Source organism: Neofelis nebulosa, chromosome 3, assembly GCF_028018385.1.
Source record: "Neofelis nebulosa isolate mNeoNeb1 chromosome 3, mNeoNeb1.pri, whole genome shotgun sequence".
NCBI classification, from domain to species: domain Eukaryota; kingdom Metazoa; phylum Chordata; class Mammalia; order Carnivora; family Felidae; genus Neofelis; species Neofelis nebulosa.
This window is the reverse complement of record NC_080784.1, coordinates 111,934,015-111,955,451: the sequence shown is the minus strand read 5'-3', so window position 1 is coordinate 111,955,451 and position 21,437 is coordinate 111,934,015. Positions and strand designations below refer to the sequence as shown.

The 21,437-nt window shown below is 37.3% G+C and overlaps 1 protein-coding gene across 10 annotated transcripts in view; it reads left to right on the top strand.

The window, feature by feature from the left end:
• Positions 1 to 21,437, top strand: part of ANK2 (ankyrin 2) — a 679,068-nt gene that overhangs the window by 328,031 nt on the left and 329,600 nt on the right. For 2 of the 10 annotated variants that reach the window (XM_058721572.1, XM_058721563.1), the window contains exon 1: positions 6,007 to 6,360. The exons of 2 other annotated variants lie outside the window; for them this stretch is intronic. In XM_058721572.1, coding sequence (XP_058577555.1) covers positions 6,277 to 6,360 — 84 coding nt within the window. In that variant the 5' untranslated portion in view covers positions 6,007 to 6,276. Of the gene's footprint in view, positions 1 to 6,006; positions 6,361 to 21,437 lie in introns of those variants that run through there. 6 more of the 10 variants (XM_058721610.1, XM_058721597.1, XM_058721606.1 and 3 more) reach the window with 4 other exon arrangements.

Genomic DNA, 21,437 nt, shown 5'->3' with positions numbered 1-21,437 from the left:
GCAGTCGGTTAGGCGTCCGACTTCAGCCAGGTCACGATCTCGCGGTCCGTGAGTTCGAGCCCCGCATCAGGCTCTGGGCTGATGGCTCGGAGCCTGGAGCCTGTTTCTGATTCTGTGTCTCCCTCTCTCTCTGCCCCTCCCCCGTTCATGCTCTGTCTCTCTCTGTCCCAAAAATAAATAAAAAATATTGAAAAAAAAAATTTAAAAAAAAAATTTCTTTTAATGTTTTATTTTATTTTTGAGATTCAAGAGAGAGACACGGTGCAAGCAGGGGAGGGACAGAGAGAGAGGGAGACACAGAATCTGAAGCAGGTTCCAGGCTCTGAGCTGTCAACACAGAGCCCGATGCAGGGCTCAGATCCATGAAAGCAAGATCATGACCTGAGCTGAAGTTGAACACTCAACTGACTGAGCCACCCAGGCGCCCCAACCCTTTATGTTTTTCCCATTGATAATAAAAATATTTAAAAAGAGAGAGAGAAAGAAGAATCATTAGAGGACATCAAGAAGTTACATGCTTGCCAAAAGATAAGCAAGCATTCTGTGTTTTCATTCTCAGTGGGTCAGAAGCAATGGCATCTGGAAATAGGAAAAGAAAGGATTTATCCAGGAAGAGAGATAGGAGAAAAAGGGGAGTGGGCAAAGGCTGCTTTGAGATTGTGATACCCTGAGACCTATCAGGTATCCCTTTCTCGTACCCACCCCTAATCAATAATATTCTTCTCTTCATCTCTTCTGATTCCTCTCTAATTACTTGTGGTCCTTTTTTTTTTCATCAGAGTAGCACCTTTGCTCCTGGACATAGGATCCATTTCCAATGGCTAAAGGCTTTGATGCACTGAGAGTATCATTGATAGAACAGGCAACCCAAAATAGAAGTGTAAGTACATATTCCCTGGGAAACATAGATAGACATGGTTAGGTACCATAAGCTAACTGTTGTAACAAATAGCGCTGTAGTCTCAGTGACAAAACACTCATGAGAAAAAGTTACTCAGGTCTACTGAGGGTCAATGGAGGAGGGAATGGGAAGAAGAGAGACTCTGCTCCACACAGTGACTCAAGGACTCAGGCTTATTTCCAACCTGTTACTCTTCCACCTTCTAGGTTATGTCTTCCTCTGTTTTCAGCCAGTCGGTGGGTAAAGAAAGAAAATCACTCATGGGAGGGTTGTATTAGCTAGCCCTGAAAGTGGCATACACTTCCATCTTTTATACAAGCCAGAACTAAGTCACAAGGCTGCACAAGGCTACCAGTGGCAAAGGTAGCTGGCAAATATGGTTGTCCTACTTTCCCAGGGTTGTCAAAACAAAGTACTGGGTGGTTTCAAATAACAAAACTTATTCTATCACAGTTATGAAGGGTAGAAGTCTGAAACCAAGGTGTCATCAGGACTAGCCTCCCTCTGAAAACTTTAGAGAAGAATCTTTCCTTACCTCCTCCTTGCTTCTGGTGGGTTGCTGGCAATTTGTCATCACAGGCTACAGCTACACTTCTCCAGTTTCTTCCTGAGTCTTCGCATGGCTGTCTTACCTCTGTGTCTCTGTTTCCAAATTTCCCTCTTTTTATACGGACACCAGTCATTGGATTAAGGCCCACTCTAATCCATTATGACCTTCTCTTAACATGATTACATCTACAGAGGCCCTAATCCCAAATAAGGTCACATATACAGGTACTGAAAGTCAGGACTTAAACATATTTTGGGGGAAGAAGTGTTGTGGTACACAGTTCAAGTATGACAGTGGCCTAGAGTAAAAGATGAACTGGTGAACCAGTTTCCAATCTCTCTCTGCCTAGCTGTTAAGATACTCTATCACAAGTAATGGTGAATAGGAAGGCCTTTTGAAGGGTTTTTTTTTTTTTTGAAGGTTTTAGAGAACTAAGCCTTTATTTATCACATTGTTTCTAGATTAACTGGATTTAATACCAGACAACTCTGACTGATAAAGGAACTTTTGGAAGTTAACCTACCTCTAAGACATAACTGCTTACACCTCAGGGAAATTTACCCCACTCAAATAATGTTGCAAGTTTTTTTTTTAAAGTAGTATGTGTCACATTTCATAATAATATTAACTCTGATGGTTCAATAAAATAAAAGTAGGCATATTAAAATTAATATAAGCACCTCTAAAACTCCATGCCTATTAAATATGCTTAGCATAAAACAATAAAGATTTCCTTTTTCTACTTGGGTCACTGTCATCTGACTGTGGTTTCTGCTCTTGGCATTTTCCATCTTGGTCTTTGCTCATCTGACCGCACTTTATTAAAGTGTGCACTTTGTTAAGTCAGCCATGATTTAATAAAAGAACAGTGGCCTTAGAATCCGAACTTTAGCTCTGTATTTTATTAACTTTGTTATCTTGGGCAAGTCACCAAAAAAAAAAAAAAAAAAGTTACTGAGTTTACTTCAATGTTTTCACCTGTACTGTGATTGATATTAACCCTTTCCCTGTGTGGTTATGAGAATCCTATAAAGTCACTTAATATTTGAGTGTGTGTCATATGCCAGGATTGTTATAAGTGCATGAGATGTATCAGTGACACCCGACAAAGATTTGTCTTCACGGAGCTTTTATCCTAGGAGATAAAAATCATATACATTATAAAATGTTTTACAAAGGTAAGGTATTATCATCATTGCTATCTTGCCTGCAGCAGCTCTAATTTTTCAAATATCTTTAAAACTCTTATTATGCGTATCTCCTACATATCAAGTACACAAAAAGAAAATCTAAGAAATGAAGTATTTACCCATTAGAAGTTTAACTACAAATATAAACTGGATGGTAAATATCGAAAATGTTTCTTTATTGCATTAAAAGTAATCCTCGGACCCCTAGTATATGTTGTGAATGAGGCTTTGTGTGGAATGTGAAAATAGGCATTAATCCTGTCTTCAAGGAATTTATAGAGTCCAGTGAAACACATGCCCACCCAGGGTGCCTGGGTGGCTCAATAAGGGTCTGATTCTTGGTTTCAGCTCAAGCCATGATCTCATTGTTTCATGGGTTTGAGCCCTGTGTCGGGCTCTGCACTGACAGTGTGGAGCCTGCTTGGGATTCTGTCTCCCTCTCCGTCTGCCCCTTCCCCATTTGCACTGTCTCTGTCCTCTCAAACAACATAACAAAACAAAAAACAAACAGGCAAACAAACAAACAAACAAAACCCCTGCACTGTGAGGATAGAAAGTGAATAGTGCCCAAATGTGAGGCACCAAAAAATTGATTGAAAGCTTCAAAAGACGACCCCAAACACCTGCAACACTGTAATGTCTTATTGACATTTTCTATATGTAAAATATTTACCTTCTACTGTTGTGATGGACATAGCACTCCTAGTACCTGTTTCAATTACCTACTTCCTGCGATTCCATTTTACACGTTGAATGTAGATGTTGACATCTGTGGTATGCTGGTACAGTGTTTGTGCCATACTCTCACTCTGTAGTAGAAATATATTGCCTAAGAGCCTACATGATATTTCAGAACAGCATCCGAGCATCCAGAAGGTTATAACTCATTGTCAAAATTGGAGGCCTGTACCTGACTATTTAAAGAAATTTTTTTAAACATTTATTCATTTTTGAGAGACAGAGTGTGAGCAGGGGAGGGGCAGAAAGAGAGAGGGAGACACAGAATGTGAAGCAGGCTCCAGGCTCCCAGCTGTCAGCCCAGAGCCCAACACGGGGCTCGAACCCACGAACTGTGAGATCATGACCTGAGCCGAAGTCGGACGCTTAACCGACTGAGCCACCCAGGCTCCCCTGTACCTGACTATTTAAAGCCATGTATATATATTTGGGTGTTGGCAGAGAAGACACTGTTATAAGAGCCTGTCTCATCTTAATCAGAAGTTTCTAATTCATGAAGTATTGAGATGTGAAGTACATTTATTTTCAGTTTACGTTGCAGTGATTGGGCTCCTAATTGGTCCACCAAACCCATTGATTAAAAAACACATTTTGATGTCACTGGAGAGTAAAGGGTGTTAGTAACACATCTCTTCTATTGATCCAGTTGCTAGAAAAGTTTTCCTTTTTCCTTCTTTTCCCCTTTTGGTGATATCACTTTTTCCCCAAAATATGTGACAAGAAATTCCCATTTCAGGACTTTGGAGGGCTGTTCTTCTTGGCTAGAGTGTTTTTACTCCAGGTAATTGCTTGACTTGGTCCCTGAGTTCATTCGTGTTTTTAAAGAGCATTCCTCGACACCTTACCTAAAGTAGCACCTGTCTCCCATCACTCCTTATCCTAAACTTTTTTCCCAGTAGCACTTACCACTTACCAGTGTCTTAGTTCCCCTGTAAGAATATAAGCGCCATGATAGTGGAAATGTTGCCAGTTTTGTTGACCATTATACCCCCAGTGGTTAGGACAGTCTATCCCTAGTGCTTAGTTCCTGGTACATGGTAAATGTTCAATAGATATTTATTGTTTAGGTGAATCCAGTTTCCAGGCTGGGGGTGCTCCTGAGAAAGCTTGAGTAAGGGGGGCCCAGTGGGGATGGGTGAGGGAATAAGTGGAATAGCTGAAGGGCTACCAGAGGATTAGGATACCATGGGGGATTTCTGGCAGGGCTCTGACAACAGTGGGAATTGAGTTCCCGAGGTTTTTGTACAAGTCCCTGTAGGATTTTGTTTCATAAAAAAGAGGCCCAGTGCCCCTGCCTGGCTGTGGGATCCAAGACACCATTGGTGGTGGGTGTATCTGCTCAAGAGGAAGGAGGGTGGAGAGAGTAAGGGGCAGCAAGACTCAGTTGACTCGAGATGAAGATGTGACAAATGTCTTTAGGGTGGTAAGCCAGAGTGGAAGATTAATCCCAGTAGCAGTCTGGACGGAAGGTGAGTTTTTCTTCTCATGTCTATTAAAAAGATGAGTTCCCAATTTTGGTAGCCCTTTTCATGTTAGAAACATTTTTTAAGGTCAATTTTTCTAAGTGGAAAATTACCTGTATTTGTAAAAATAATGGTAGGATCAACAACGACAATAACACATTGACATGGGCACCTTCAGTTTTCAAAGTGTATTTAAATACATTATCTCACTGATTTGATCCTTACTTTATTTTTACATTTAAGTATTCTGTGTATTATACTTTGAGTTTGTTTTCTAGGAATAGGGATGAATGTTTAGCATATGTATTACTATAAAATACTGGTTGCACCCACAATTTAATATGTTCAAATATACGGATATGGCCACCTTGATCCAAAAGATGAAATTGGGTTTCTTGTGATAAAAACCAACCCTGTTTTCTTCTTATCAAGAATAATTCTGGAACTTTATATATATAATTTTCTTAAAAGCTGGGATTGTGTTTTATTTGTCAGTCAATAAGGAGAATTAGGTTAAGATTACTTATAAAATGTTTTAACTGCATGAATTTCTTGTATTTCTATTACCCAGTGTCTTACATATAAATTGACAAACCTTGACTAACTGCCTTCAATATATCATGCTTGGTTCTGGGAAATGCAGTGATCTCCCTCCAACCCAAGCACGCATGTACACACACACACACACACACACACTTTCCCTGGCCTTAAGACGCTTCTGTTGGGTAAACGTACAGTTGTGCGATATGTTACAGGTGCCTTGTCAGAAGGGTACAGTGGAAAGAGGAGGCACAGGGGCAGGAGTGGTCTGTGTTACCTGCTTGATGGGGAACCTGTTTTCAAGTCTCCATGACAAAAGTCATTCTTAAGCTGAGTTTTGAAAGATTATCATTTGAAACCAAGTGAATAACATCTTAAAACTGTAACTTTCCTACATGCACTTTAGGATATTAACAGCTAATCCTTTCCCTTGAGTAGCCTCTTCACTGGCTGAAATGTATCTCCTCAGTTTCAGAGACATCAAGATTGTTACAGTTTTCTTATTATGCATTGTGTCTGTTCTGTGTTGAAGTACCTGTAGGAAGAAAATTAAGTGCAGGTTTTGTGTGTGGGTTGAGAGCTGATCGAATTGAAGGTGTGTCAAGAACCAACCAGCAGTGTCCCCACATCATCCGAGTCCCTGGTATTCTTTTTTCCAGGCTTTCTGCATTGTAACCGGTCCCGATGGTAATTGGTTGAATCAGATTTAACAATGCAGTCAGATAAACAGTTGTGGCAGCTGCTGCCATGGCAACGTCACCGTCCTTACCCTCCCAGCGCGCGCCCCTTCCCCACCCCTCCTCCTGCTTTCCTCCAGTAAGTGCATACTCGCTAGTGGTCTGTGCAGGCAGCAGGGTTTAATGGCAGAGCTATTTTCTTTCCAAACTGTTCAAAATGATGAACGAAGATGCAGCTCAGAAGAGCGACAGCGGAGAGAAGTTCAACGGCAGTAGTCAGAGAAGAAAAAGACCCAAAAAGGTAAATTGGCAGAATTAAGAATGTCTGTATCTCGATATGTGTGTGTATGTGTTAGTGTGTAATCTCAGTGAGATTATGGAACCCGTAGAGCCTTACGAGTGACTGTAGACTGTAGCAGTGCCAAACATTGCTTTTTAAAGAGGCAGGTGCACACTGCTGCTTTCTGAGAATAGGAAAGGAACCCGGGTTCATAATGGATTCATTGACTAGAGCACGGTGAAGTGAGCAGAGATAAGGTGTGTTCTGTATGTGGATTGTTGAGGATTGTGGCCACCGATGGATGCTTCTGGTGTGAACTGGGTATAGAGAGAGTCATTTTATTTTTAGAATGGGTGAGTTTAAAAGGAAATGTTAAGCAAGGTGGATTGTGAAGCAAAATGAAGATTGTGGCCAGATGTTTGCTCGGGGATGATCTTGAGACAGCTAGACAGCAAACGCCTTTTGGTTCCGTGCTAAGTGTATTCTTCCTGAGGAGAAAAGACTGTTGTGACAGGAGAAATATGATCCCCAGCATGGTATTTCTTTGGTTTGCTTAGCTCCTCTACAGTTTTCTCAGACATTATAGTGTGATGCCTCTTTCATTGATTAAGATAAACAGCTAAAGATATTATGGGTGGGGGGTGTTGGGCACACAAAGCCGTGTGTAGGTTTTTTTAGACTGGCATACATTCCCACACCCTTGATTTTCATGGAAACGATACCAGTGAGAAACAGTGGGAAAAGATGCAAACTATTCAGCCCCACCCAATGCTAGCACTTCTTTCTTTATGGCCTGACTCCTTCTGGTAAACTGTTGCAGCCTCACAGAGCCATGTGAGCCCCACCTCTGACAGAGATGTCTTTTAAATAAATTCTCCTAAAATCCGTTTATTTCTTGAGGCAGTAAGACGGGCAGAATGTAACATGATTCTAATGTAAATGCATTCCGACGTTAGACGGTTTGCATTTTGAGTGAGCAGGTTGAAAAAATTACCATGAACAAATGAATGTTTTTCATTTTGACAATTTTGAAATTGCATTGCACTTCAAAATTATAGATCTCTGGTACTAAATGTCTCATAATCTAAAGAATTAGAAATGATTTGAAGCAAACCTCTGATATTTAAAAGATCATTGTATTAGCAAATAGGGGTTAGTAAATTTGTATGGTGCCGCGTAATTTGATAAAGATAAGCATGTCCACATATGAGTTAAAAAAAAATAATAGTGTAAAGATAGTGATGCAGTCTGATAAAGGCAAAGGATAATTCAGGGTAGGCAGGAACATTGGTAGAATATCCTTTTGTACCTAAGGATTCTGGATCCTCCAGCCCTCGATGGCATTTTTGCAGAGTGTTAGATAATTAATTGGTTAACCTTTAAAAAGAGAAAAAACAAATAGAAAAGAAAAAAACAAATAGAAAAGAAAAAGAGAGCAAGTGATAGGGAAAAAGAAAGAAGGAATTTTTGTTTAAATTCACGGTATCATTTCAAATTCATCTTAATTTCTCTCTGAAGTCCCTATGCTGCATTGGAAACATTATCCTCAGAACTACTAAAGGGGTGGAGAATCTGTATCATGAAGATTTTATAAGCTCCGAGGGTTGATACTAAATTCACATGGCCAAAGCCATCTTAAAGTATTTGAGGTGGCAGAGAAGATGAAATCATCATATGTGAGAACTATAATATTTTTTCAGCTCTGTTTTCTCAAATATGTTTATTTAGGAATAAAGTCTTTTCCAACTTGTATTCAAAATGATAGCAATTGATTGTAAGCTTTGCGTATGTGTGTGTATTTTTACATACATTCAGAAGCATATATTAAATGAGCTATGAAAACACAGTGAATATTGAGGGTTAGGAGTAATTGCACCTAATAGGAAAACATCCACACACATGCATGCACAAGTAACCAACCTTTAGTTTGTCAAATCAGACATAAATGGGTTTGAATCTTAGCTCTATCTCTGAATATAGTGTGTTTGCAGCATATCGTTTAATTTCTCTGACTTAGGTTCTCATCTACAAGGTGAATGATTCTATACACCTATTGGTATTTTGTGAGGATTAGAAATAACAGGCATCAAATTCTTTGGGCAGCATTTAATATATAGTTCATGGCAATGACTTTTAGGTGTTGTTACAATTCCCTTGAATGGAAATTACTTATTAGAATAAGCCCTATAGAAGCAAAGTCTGTTTATATTCTTAAGAGAGGCAGAATATAATATTGGTACTTCGCAAAGGCTAGTATTCATTTCTCAAAAGGCCAGAAGTTATATACTACAATTGAAAACTTGTGATCTCATACAAATTATTGAGATCCACATAAATGTACCTCAGGTCTTTAGATTACTGCTTCACATCTTTTTTCATAGCAGGCGACTTAAATTTTCATATTTAGAAACTAGACCATTAAATGTGCTTTGATGAGGAAATAATAATCAAGAGATAAGCATCCCTCATAAAGATAAAATCTGAGCAAAGCAAGAACTGGACCAACGTCAGTGTCATATCACTTCAATTCAATTGTCTGTTTTTTTTTACTAGAGGTTCACATTGAATGCATGGTAGGATTCTGTGTGAGCATCCAGGACTGTGGACCACCAAGCTCACTGTGGCCCGGGTGCTGATCCAATAGGATGAATCATATTCCTTGAAAACATGCCTCCTCCTCTAGTAAATATTTAACAGATGAGCCGTAATACACTTGTTTATTCCACATCTCATAAAAGTGGTTCTTCTCAGGGACAGAATGAAAGGGTCTTTTGCCACAAAACCCACAATGTGGAAAAATAAGCAAAGGAATTTATTTTATATTAGAGTTTTAGTGAGTACCTTGAAAATAGAAACGATCCTACCTTTAGTAAAAAAAAAAAAAAAATTCTATTCTGTTTTTAATAATTGAGCGTCTCATTGCCCTCCACGCAAAGACCACTAAGAACACACCTGTGATTGGGAGCGCCTGGGTGGTTCAGTCGGTTGAGCGCTCGACTTCAGTTCAGGTCATGATCTCATGGTTCGTGGGTTTGAGCCCTGTGTCTGGCTCTGTGCTGACAGCTCAGAGCCTGGAGCCTGCTTCGGATTCTGTGTCTCCCTCTCTCTCTCTGCCCCTCCCCTGGTGGAGAGAGAGATCTCAAAAATAAGTAAACATTAAAAAAAAATTAGGGGCACCTGGGTGGCTCAGTCGGTTAAGCGTCCGACTTTGCTCACGTCATGATCTCACAGTCTGTGAGCTCGAGCCCCGTGTCAGGCTCTGTGCTGTCAGCTCAGAGCCTGGAGCCTGCTTCAGATTCTGTGTCTCCTCTCTCTGCCCCTCCCAACCTGTGCTCTGTCTCTGCCTCTCAAAAATAAGTAAATGTAAAGAAAAAAATTTTTTAATTAAAAAATAAAAATAAAAAAGAACACACCTGTGATTGAATGTGTCGGGGTTACAACTCATTGCAGTGAGGGAAGATGTACATTGTGAGGAGTTGAGTTAGCAAGGACTCCTAGGATTTGGGCTTTGGATGAGTGATTTGGGGGAGGGTCCAAGAAAGTGGGAACTCACTCTGGATTGAGTGCTGTCAGAAAGCAGGGACAGTTCTATGATTGTTTAACCCAAGAAATCTTGGCTCTAAGAATGCAGACTAAAGCTATAGTTGGGAAAGGAAGAAGGAAAGAAAGAAAGAAAGAAAGAAAGAAAGAAAGAAAGAAAGAAAGAAAGAAAGAAAGAAAGAAAGAGGAGGGAAGGAAGGAAGAAAGGAAGGAAGGAAGAGAAAGGAAGAAAGCAAGCAAGAAAGCAAGCAAGATGGCAAGAAGGCAAGAAAGAAAGAAAGAAAGAAAGAAAGAAAGAAAGAAAGAAAGAAAGAAAGAAAGAAAGAAAGAAAGAAAGAAAGAAAAAACCCAGCAATCTCTCATTTAGTAAGAAAGGGGCCTATCTGGTATTTTGTGGCTTGGACACAATGTTCGTGTTTTGTCTGTGTTCAAACATGATAAGGGACTGGTGCTGTTTTTGCCCTGCTCCATCTTAGTCCCAGAGTGGCCTGGTCTGATGATGATGCTCTGGGAAATTGTTTATGTTCAGCAAAACACAAAGGCCAAGTTGATAGTACCCGGTTCACTCCTGGGTGCCAGTGACTGCTTTTCTCTTTCTCAAGCTTGAACACAAAGATTCTTTTGGAGAGACAGAGATTTATTATTGGATGCTCTTTAGTGTTCAAGGAAAATAAATCAGATATTGTTGCTAAAGTATTCATAGAAATCTTTCTCATGTAATACTTCAGCAAATAGTTTACTTAAGGCCCAGTTATTTCACGCAAACAAATATTACCAGAGGTACAGATCTGGGGTTGATATTCTAGTGGTTGTTCACTGGAAAAGAGGAAATGGGAAATACTCTAATTCCCAGCGGGAATCCTGGACTAAAAGGAAGTACAGAGACCCATACTGTATCACTGTATGGGAGTGTTTAGCCTATTCTAATCCGAGACAACTCGATAAATATTTTATTCCAGACAATATTTTGGCAGATTAGATTAAAATAATTCAAGACCATGTTAGTGTGAAGCACCTCACATTTCCCAATTTTGTGTCAGTGACAAGGCTGTAGGAGCCTCTGATAATTTACATAAATGAAAATGGAAATGCCCAAGCATCAATCACACATGACAGAGCCATCTGAAACCATGAGGCTTTGTGAGTTCTTCTAAAACAAGTAAACAACCAAATGACTTAATAACTATTCACTCATTTGGTGGAATACCTATATAAAGATTAAAATATAAATCCTACTGTTTTCAATCGAGTAGTAGGATAAAATGGCTTTGTGGCATATTTTATATTCATTTACAATGTTTTGTTCTGGACCATTATTTTAAAATATTCATGAGTGTTGCAAAATTTTTTGGTTATATATATTTTTATTACTGTTTACTTGCCACTGCCTAAATAGGGAGATGAAAGTGATACCAGATGTGTGATTGAAATGTTGCACCATTGAAATGTGAATGAGAGACACAGAAAAAAAAGGTTAATTTTTCAGCAGCCACAGAATGTATGGCTTTTCTAGTACAATCAGGTAGCAGAGCCAATGTTTGGGTGTTCAAATCTTCTTGCAGGCAAATTAGTTTTGAATTTAGTTGGTGCCTTACCTAGTTCAGTCAAGTCTAGAAAAGCTTTCATGTATAATTCATTCTGAATAATATCCCCATTTCTTCAATCTTCCAAATAAGTTATGATTTATCTTTTTTTTCTTAACATGAATTTATAACCCAAAATAGCACGTGTTGCCTGAAGACAGCAATTCCCCGTCACTGAAGGTGTTTAGGATAACCATCTGTCAGAGGTGATGGAAATTTTTTTATTGGAAAGAAGAATCCCTTACAACGTGGTATTCTGTGGTTTTCTATGTCTCTCCAGCTTTCTATGTACCTTCATAATAGGATTCTTTCACTGATAATTTCGTATATAAATAGTAGCTACATATTAAACCTAAAATAACCTTTTTAGAGTAAAGTCCTGTCTGCTGATCACGACTATCAGAATTCCCTGGGTTGCCTGATAAATGAAGAGAATTCTTAGGACCCACTTCAGACTTGCTCAGTCACTTTTGGGGATTTTTTTTACCGGCTTCTAACTCTTTTTTATGTACACTAGAGTTTAGAAACATTGCCTTAGAATGTGGTCAGCAGACAGGAAGTGGAGTTATTTTAGAAAGAAGAGTCTCTAATTTCAGTTAGATGTGTTAGATTGTTACTTGGCTCTTACAGTTACATCTATTTCTTTTAAGTCTAGATGGCAATAACAATGACACAAGAGAATAGACAGCATTTCTCCCCTATTTTACTCTTCTTCAATGTCTAGGACCTAGAATTACTTCACATCTCTTTTAATCTCCAAAATAACTCTCGGTGAGTATTATTACGCCAGTTTTGTAGATGAGGAACTGGAGACTCAGGCTTTATGTGGGGATGTCGCTGGAGAAATGATAGACATTTTTCCTACTATTCACCAAATGACATATTTTGAACCATTTCTCCCCCAGAAACCAGGTGCTAACCCATATCTCTGTGTCTCCTGCAAAGCTTCTAGAGTATCTATGGCTTCATCTTCTGCTATAAGATGTCCTCCAGATTTTTCCCCCAGTTTTGCTTCCTGTCTTGCTTCCTATCTTCTACCAGTTGGTGACTTTCTCCAAAATGCTGACTCTAATCTGGGAATAATATATGTAAAGGTGGTTTATTTCCTGGATGTTTGTAATATTCTTCCATTCAGGCCTCCCCTTTCCTCTCCTTTTGCTCCTATTACATTTTGTGATATGTTGGGGTAGCTGTTTCTTTCAGTCTATACAGACATGTACTGGACTTTGAAAAATCCACAAAAATGAATGGGATAACATAAGTAAACAGGTATCTTTCTGTGGTTTAGGTGTATCAAATTAAGCTAGCATAAAAAGTTGATCCTACTTTCACAACTTTATTCTAATTGCCTGAGAAACTTTGTTAGTATGATATTCTCAGTAATTGTTGTATGAAAGATTCGTTTTCACATACAGTAAAGTCTTGGTTTGCAAGCATAATTCGTCCCAGAAACATGTTTGTAATCCAAAGCACTTGCATATCAAAGCAAATTTCAAGAACCATTGAAATGGTTGTGATCATGTGATATTCAGCATTACATACTACTCGTATTGCAAGACATTGCTCGTTTATCAAGTCAAAATTTAGTAGAAATGTTTGCTCATCTTGTGAAACACTCACAGAACAGGTTACTCACAGCCCAAGGTTTACTGTACTCTTTTCTAAAGTGTTTGTGGGTTTTTTTTTTCCTTCTCAATAAAGTTTCTAAAGAGACAAGTGAATGCATATTGAAATAGAACTAAGATTTTTAAATCTGTATTTGTTACTATCTCGCCCTGATTTAGAGCATACTAAATTATAAATATGCCTACAGCTTTGTTTCTTTCCTGCTTGTAATGTGTTCAAATTCCTGTTGGTAGCAGAAACAAAACCACTGTCTATTTTTATCTCAGTGGGCACTGGCAGGATTCATCACAACAAATAAACTTACCATCTCCATTTCCTTTCACTTGAAAAGATAGAGTTGGAATTGCTACCAAATGAGACCATCTTTTGATAGAAAAAAATTAACTGTTTTATAACTTGAGACCAACTAAATATGATAGGATATTCTTTTTCTTTGAAATTCATTAATACCTGCCAACCCGTTTTGGAGAGTCAATTTTTAGAAACCAGAGGGAGAGAGTGAAATATGTTTTCATGAATGATACACCTAATGTAGAGGGTGAGCTTATAGTTAGTTATCAAACCTGGTTTTTATTCATGTCTTTCTGTTAACTCACAATTATCATCTTCTACCCACTAATTTGTGTTTGTACTCATTAAGAAAAATACCTTGATTTCTAACATTTGCTTAATGAGCTTTAGTTTCCAAGAATCCACTTGTTTAACTCAGTTTAACTTAAGTGTTTCCTCCTAACACACAGGAAACCTCCCTAACTCAACAATTTTGTATTGGTTTGCTAGGTGCATATAGCACTGAATTAACTGTTATGGCATTTCAGGGATGAAAGTCAATGGTTGATACCTTCATGGAGTTTATAATCTGATGGAGTAGACATTTCTATCAAGAAAAGGTAATGAGCAACTCAGAAATATTATAAGTATTATTTAAAAAGGATTGTAAGTATTATGTTGTGCAGTGCCCAAAATAAATTCTCTAGGATCCTAGAGAAGAGCAAGAGATCAGTGTGATTTTGTCAAATTATTAAGCTCCACAAGGCGGTGAGCAAATAGCCCTGGGCCTTGATTTATGGCTAATACTGGAGTATGAAGGATGGGGATAGAAAGGCAATCTAGATGGGACAACCTCAGCCATGTAATCACAAGTCACATTAACGATTAGGAAACTGTTGAGAAATTTGTTGTGGTTTATCATCATACATTTTTTGGGTGAATTCTCCTTGACATGTCCTTATGCTCTGAGCCTTGGTCAGTTCTAGGCTCACATTTTAGAATTCATCTTGTTTGGGAGACTTATCCTGTGCCCTTCTCTTTTAGCGCATATTTCTTTAATCACTGATCTTATCTCTGAAGCCTTCCCCCATATATATTCATGTTTATAAATTATTCCTTTTGTCAATAGTAAATTCCAATAAATAAACCTCCAAATTAATAAGGCATTTCAGTCTACTACTATATTATCCAAATAATCAACCTCTGCCTTTAGAGAAACTGCTATGGTTACCCTAGGACTGTAGTTGTCTAGAAACTTACATAGGAACTCCCAAGACTTTACACTTACATGTTAGCTGAAAATGGTTTTTCTCATTTGGTTATCATTATATCTGTTATATGTTGGCCCATTTTATGTATTGGCATACTTTTGAGTTTGTTCTGAGTGACTAAATCCTGTTGAATTTTCAGATCCTTGAACATGAAATTCATGACTTTCCCCTCCTTTCCACTTCCTGGTCTGTCCACAGGTTTCTGCGTATGGTCTTTGTTCATCTTCACTGGCAGGCAGAGTGACTTAGGGTCAATTATTTTACCTCTGGCTGCCTTGAACTTTTTATCCATAAGAACAATTGTAGCCACTGGTACTTCAGAGAACACTCACAGTTTAAATAAAAAAGTAAGGGGGGCATATTAGAAGTAAAACTATGGAAACAGAAATAAGTGTCAGGATCTGTGTTGATTTGGGAAGTTTGAAGAATTTAAAAATGGAAGGTGGACCATTCTAGAATGTTTTACCAAGTACTAGTAAGTGATATATTTTTATAAGTATTTTAAGTAATAATGTAGTAATTTATTATACTGCTGATCTTTAACAACATTTTTAAGAATAAATATTTCTCTGTGAAAGTTGAGCCAGTCTAGGTGAGGGTGTTTTAACTGGACAAAAAAATACTAAAAACTTTAAAAAGTTGAAACACCATGAAAATTATGGATGGGAAATTTTGTATTTTCTGCGTCATGATTTTAGTTCCCTTTTCACATAATACTTATCCCTAAAGATTCCTTTTCTCAGATGTTCTAAATGTTTGCCCTGAATTTAGGGGGTGTGACGGCAGATTGACTTTCTCTCTTATTTTATAGTATTGTCTCGTAATCATTGCACGGGGGTGAGGGGTGGAAGTGGGGAGTGGCAATAGAGATAAAGACCAGTATTTTATTTATTTTTTTAATTTTTTTTAACGTTTATTTATTTTTGAGACAGAGAGAGGCAGAGCATGAACAGGGGAGGAGCAGAGAGAGAGAGACACAGAATCTGAAACAGGCTCCAGGCTCTGAGCTGTCAACACAGAGCCCAACGCGGGGCTCGAACTCACAGACCGTGAGATCATGACCTGAGCCGAAGTCGGACGCTTAACCGACCGAGCCACCCAGGCGCCCCAAGACCAGTATTTTAGAGTGAAAACCAGGAAGCGAAAAACTAGAACAAGTACAGACATTTTGCATTCGGTAGTTTAGAGACGCCATTAGAACTAGTAGATCTATTCATCCTGTTGGGTTGTTAAAATTGGCATAAATATCTGCTTTAATTTGTTCACATTCAGTCCGACCTGTATCAGATCAAACTGGCATATGATTGTTTAGTATTTTCCGTATAGTTGTCACAGTAAGTCATTTCGGTGTCCTCTTGAATCAGTCAAATTCAAAAGAGTAGGTTTACTTAAGAATTTGATAGGTGTACGTTGTTGGTATGAACTGTAGTAAATATATTTGTAATTGTCTCTGCAACTTAGACTTAGTATGATCTATCACATATTATCATTTGTGTAGAAAAGTTGTTCAAAAGCTCATATCTAAATGGCCAGTGAAGATACTTTCTTTTTTTTTTTTTTTTGAAGATACTTTCTAAGTACCCTATAGGAATCAGTTCTGTTCTGCCTCAACATGAAGAGAAGATTAGCATAATGCTGTATTCTTATAGGTCATTCTTCTGTCCTGGTACTTTGATGTGGCTGTATGCCACACATCTGTGCATTGCTGGGTCACACAGCATGTAATGGGGATGTGTGTCTGTGACAGAGTTAAGGCAAATTTGTCACACTCAGGGTTGTGATAATTCTTCTAAATCTCATGAAATAAAGCTGGTATGTTTTTTTCAATATGGTTGTCGGCTTCCCACCTTGTGTAGAAAGTCAAGGTTCCTGCTCTATCCTAATGACAATGTTTTATCCTGTGTAGTACAAGGATAAAAGGTGAGGAGAAGGATTAAGGAAATACCATGTAGCAGCTCCTCTTCCATTCATTTCAGAAGCCGTGCGTAAGTCTGTGGATTCAGAAGTATGAAAAACATTCACATCTGAGGTATACCTGCAGAGTGGTTTTGTTTGTGTTTCATGTGACAATTTGAGAACATAAATCTGATATTAGAATAGAATTCATCTGTAGAGTTTACCCCCCACTATACCAAAAGGATATGGTTCTCCCAATACAACGTACAGAACAAGTGACAGGGGCAAAGTAAAGTACACCTGTAAAATTGTTTTCTGAGAAATTTGTATTTGTACTTTGAGAATTCAGAAATTGGCAACACTGTCCTCGCAGTTGACGGTTTCCAGTAGTGACTGTGAAGAGACTTAATGTGAATTATCCATTTGTTTTCATGATTTTAGACTCTTTTGAAAAACATATTTGAGTAGCATTAATAAAATGTTAATAAGTAACACATTATTCTGAGACTCAGAATAAGTCCGTGTAGTGAGGTTTCAGGATAAGTGGTGACGAGGTTTTGGTTTGAATTGCGCAGCTGGTTAGGACATAGTGCTAATCTAGCCACTGCTATTCCACACAAGGCAATTATCTTCATTTAGTCTCAAAGGCATAAACTTCATTCTTAAGCTCACAGAGTAGCTGATCAAAGGGAGACAGTACAGGAGAATACTGCTAGATGTGTACAAACCCAAATCCATTACCCCACAAAAATAAACTTAAAAATCAACATTCTATAGGCACATATTTATGTGTCAAGATTATCCCCTAATTACTTATCTCTTCAATATGAAAAGGAATCCCAGTCCCTTTTTAGGAGGTCCATGTGAGGGGTAACAATAGTAATAGAAATAAAGTAAAAATGGAGGTCTTCTATGGCTTCATGATGAAGTTAACTGAATTCAAACTTGTTTGAATAAGTTATGTTTTTTCTAATAAGCTGGACAGTTTAATTATGGAAATACTTTTCATTAGGAAAAATAGCTTACCTCATTAAAACATCTTATAATAATAATAGGAACAACATTTTTGAATAATAAGCAAAAAATAATACATATTGAGAGTTTATCATTGTATTATGCACTACCCATTGTGCTAAGAGTTCTACATAGATTATCTAATTTTATTTGCACAATAATTCCATGAATTGGCACTACCCTGTATTAAAGAGGAAGAGGTTGATGTCTAGAGGGATTGAAAAACTTCTGTGATTGAATTCACGATAGCTACTAAATGATGGACCCAAGATGTTACCCCAAGTCAAAATCACCTTCCTGCCTGTCTCCAAAACCCTGTGCTATGCTGATAGAGCAACATTTTAAACAATTAAAATAGGATCAAGAATTCAAAAAATAGAGGTTTCTTTACGTTCAAAACCCATTGGTTCCAATATACCTCGCTGATTAGTCAATGAATCTAAAAAGCTATTTTGATTGTTTTTTTTTTTCAAATATATTTCAAAACTGAAGTATAAATCCAAATAGGAAAATGTTTTTTTTTTTTATTTGGTCATTGATTAAAATTATCAGATGTGCTCATAATATTCAAATCAGATGTGAGTTCTTGGTCTTAGCACTAGAACACTGAAGAATGAAGCCTTATATGTTGATATTTCCATCTGCACTTCAATTATTTTTGTCAAATGGCTGACACTCTTAACATAGCCTCTTCCATATAAGGGGGAGTTTGTTAGTGAGTTCATGTTGTTTGTCCTAATTCAAAAGGTCAGTAATCTATCATGTGCTTCATAATCTCATTACACAGCAGGGACTTCTTTCCAGTTGTTAAAGAATCAGTAGGAGTGATTGGGCCATTACATGGGGCAATCAGACATTTGTATACAGGCCCATGTAGGAACATGCACTCTAAACTATTTTTTGAGTGGGTAGGAGGTCTGTTCCATCAGGAAACTCTTCCAGATGACCTGACCCCAAGTGGCTTCCATGCCTGATTTGTGCAGGTAGTTCTTTGGCAATAGCAACAGGTTGGATGTGGTTTGGGAATTTACTCTTATTTTGACAAAATGCCTTGATCAGATAAAAAACTGTTGTTGCAACAATTTTCTGAATCACTTGCTGGCCAGAGTCCAATGGAAGAGTGAAGTTTGGCTCCTTATTGCTTCTTTCTGATAACAATTTTAAGGGATGATTATTTTTAAAACTTTACAATTTATCACATATGAAGAAAATGATTTATGAATTGAAATAATTCATCCTTTGCAGAGCAATTAAAATTTTCTTTTTTCAAAAAGGAAATTGGGAGATACTTCTTACAGATTGCCTATACAACAAAGTCAAGAGTTTAGGAAAAATTATATACACACATAGATACACACTTGGATTATTCTCGGTTTCAGATATGATACTATTGGAAATGGCTTAGAAACTTTGGACTTTTTAAAACAATAGTCTTAATCATGCTCTAATTCATAGTTTCCTGGTGTTTGAAGTGTTTTCATTATTACCATCACCATAGAAAGCTTTTATAATGATAACTAGCCCTCTAAAAACCTAATGCCATGTCATATGCAGATTTTAGATCCTTGTATAAAGCTGGATTATTAATTTGGAAGTCATAAATTGAATTTCCAAATATTCAAACAGGCTTCCCTCCCCTTAAGGTGAGTTTGGCTCTCTTTTTCTGTGTGTGTATGTCAGGACCTATGATGGTAGTCTCATGTTCCAACCCAAGAATCAAGGGGCATGTGAACACTATCAGAGGATGGCCTAATCTATAATTTAAATACCATGTACATTTCCATTTCATACTTTAAAATAAAAGTTATATTTTGTGAACTTTTACTATTTAGAATGATTTCTCAAATTTATTTTAACGTCATCAGTGAACAGTGAGTTTGGATCATAGTATATTCTTTATATCTGTTGCTATACAGTTCTTTGTATACTTCTGTATGAATACATATCAACCTTTTGCAGTGTCTTTTTTTTAACATCCATAATAGCCTTATTTTAAATAGAGATTGTTCAATACTATATGAATTGCAGAAGTAAACAGTGTGAATAACTTGATAAATTGAGAATATGTGGTCTAACGTGGGACTTTTAGAATATATTTGACACGAATGAGTACATCACAGGGGTGATTGATACTTAGGCAGGTACAGCTGACTACATCTTTCAACATACTGAATTTTCTGGAATATGAGAAGGATTCTTGGCAGCTTTTCAATGGCAACTGTCTAGTACACATTTATTTACTATTTATCCAGTAATTTCAAGGTTGTATAGCTCAGATATTTATGAGTATGATTAATATTTTGCCCTTTCTTTCTACAGTACTAATTTGATTATTTTCCCTAGGTCTATCATGATGACAAGTAATTATGTCTTTTGACCCTAAGATGACCTCAAGGAAATGAGGTGCTTATACCAATTTAGCTAACAGGTGACAAGTGTCTGTGTTATAGCTGACCAAAATTCAAATTCTATAGTGTAATATCTTCTTAGAGTTGAAAATTCTGAGATAGAATATGAAATTGAATATAAATGTATCTATACATAATCACTTATACATAATCACTCATATATGTGTGTATGTGTGCATAACAAATCCTATCTTTGGATATTTCCAATTAATAGCAAAAATGCCACAAAATTTGCCGTGTTTCCTAAATGAATTGTATTGGGTTATCATTTAGTAAAAGTTTTCAAATTATCCCTGCAGCCAGTATTGCACATAACATTTGGTAACAGTCGTTAGTAAAATAAATTCTGGGAGAGGTAAATTTCAATACTGCTTTCTCAAAAAATATATTGTAGTTCTTGAATTTGCTTTTTTCTATGTAGTGTCTAGTGAAAGTGTATTTCTTTGATGATGCAGATATATCCTTTCTCAGTGTAAAATGCATTGTCTTTTATTACAATCAGAAAACATTGTTTTTGTGTGGCTACTTTCTCAGTTGGCAGAAGATGAGAGATCAAATAGACTGATAAGTAGAATCCACATCTATGATATTAATTGCAGATTATTTTTATTGGCTGGCGGTTATAGGTAGGTATTTTTTATATTATAATTAAAAATTCTTGCAAATTAACAGCATATGTGGAAGTCAAAGAGTTGAATTATGAAAAATGGTATTTTTTCTCACATAAAAATATTTCAACTTTTTAAGATGTATGAAACTTGACTGTGCAAATATAAAAGTAAGGCTGAAAAACACATTTCAGGGCTATTTTGAGTAGACATTGTGTTAATTCTTGCTAATTTTCACCAAACTACATTGAATTTGTTTAGATTGCAATGGGAAACATACTTTTCTGTTTCTTTATTTCACTTGACGCCTCAAATGGCAACTTACTTATGGGAAGCTCACCTCCCAAGTTATTTTAACATAATGTTTTATTTTCGAGTTGACCTATAACATTAAACTGAAATTTAATTTTTTTTTCATAAACACACACACACACAAACTGTTTTTTCAGTAGATACATACAAATGTCTTTCTTCCCACTGAAAGTTGTGTTTGGAATTTATAGTAACATGGTCCAATTGAAACTGTATAGCTTTTAGGTGTAAAAGATCTATATTATATTGTTTTATTTTAGCTTATTTTTATTTTGGATACTTTTTTTTAAGTTTATTTATTTTGAGAGACAGAGCACGAGTAAGGGAGGGGCAGAGAGAGAGGGAAAGAGAGAGAATCCAGTGCAGAGCTCAACGTGGGGCTCCAACTCACAAACTGTGGGATCATGACCTGAGTTGAAATGAGGTGTTGGACACTTATTTTAAAGAAATTTTGGGGTGCCTGGCTGGTTCAGTCAATTAAGCATCCGACTTCGGCTGAGGTCATGATCTCAGTGTTCTGAGTTTGAACCCTGTGTCAGGCTCTGTGCTAACAGCTCAGAGGCTGGAGCC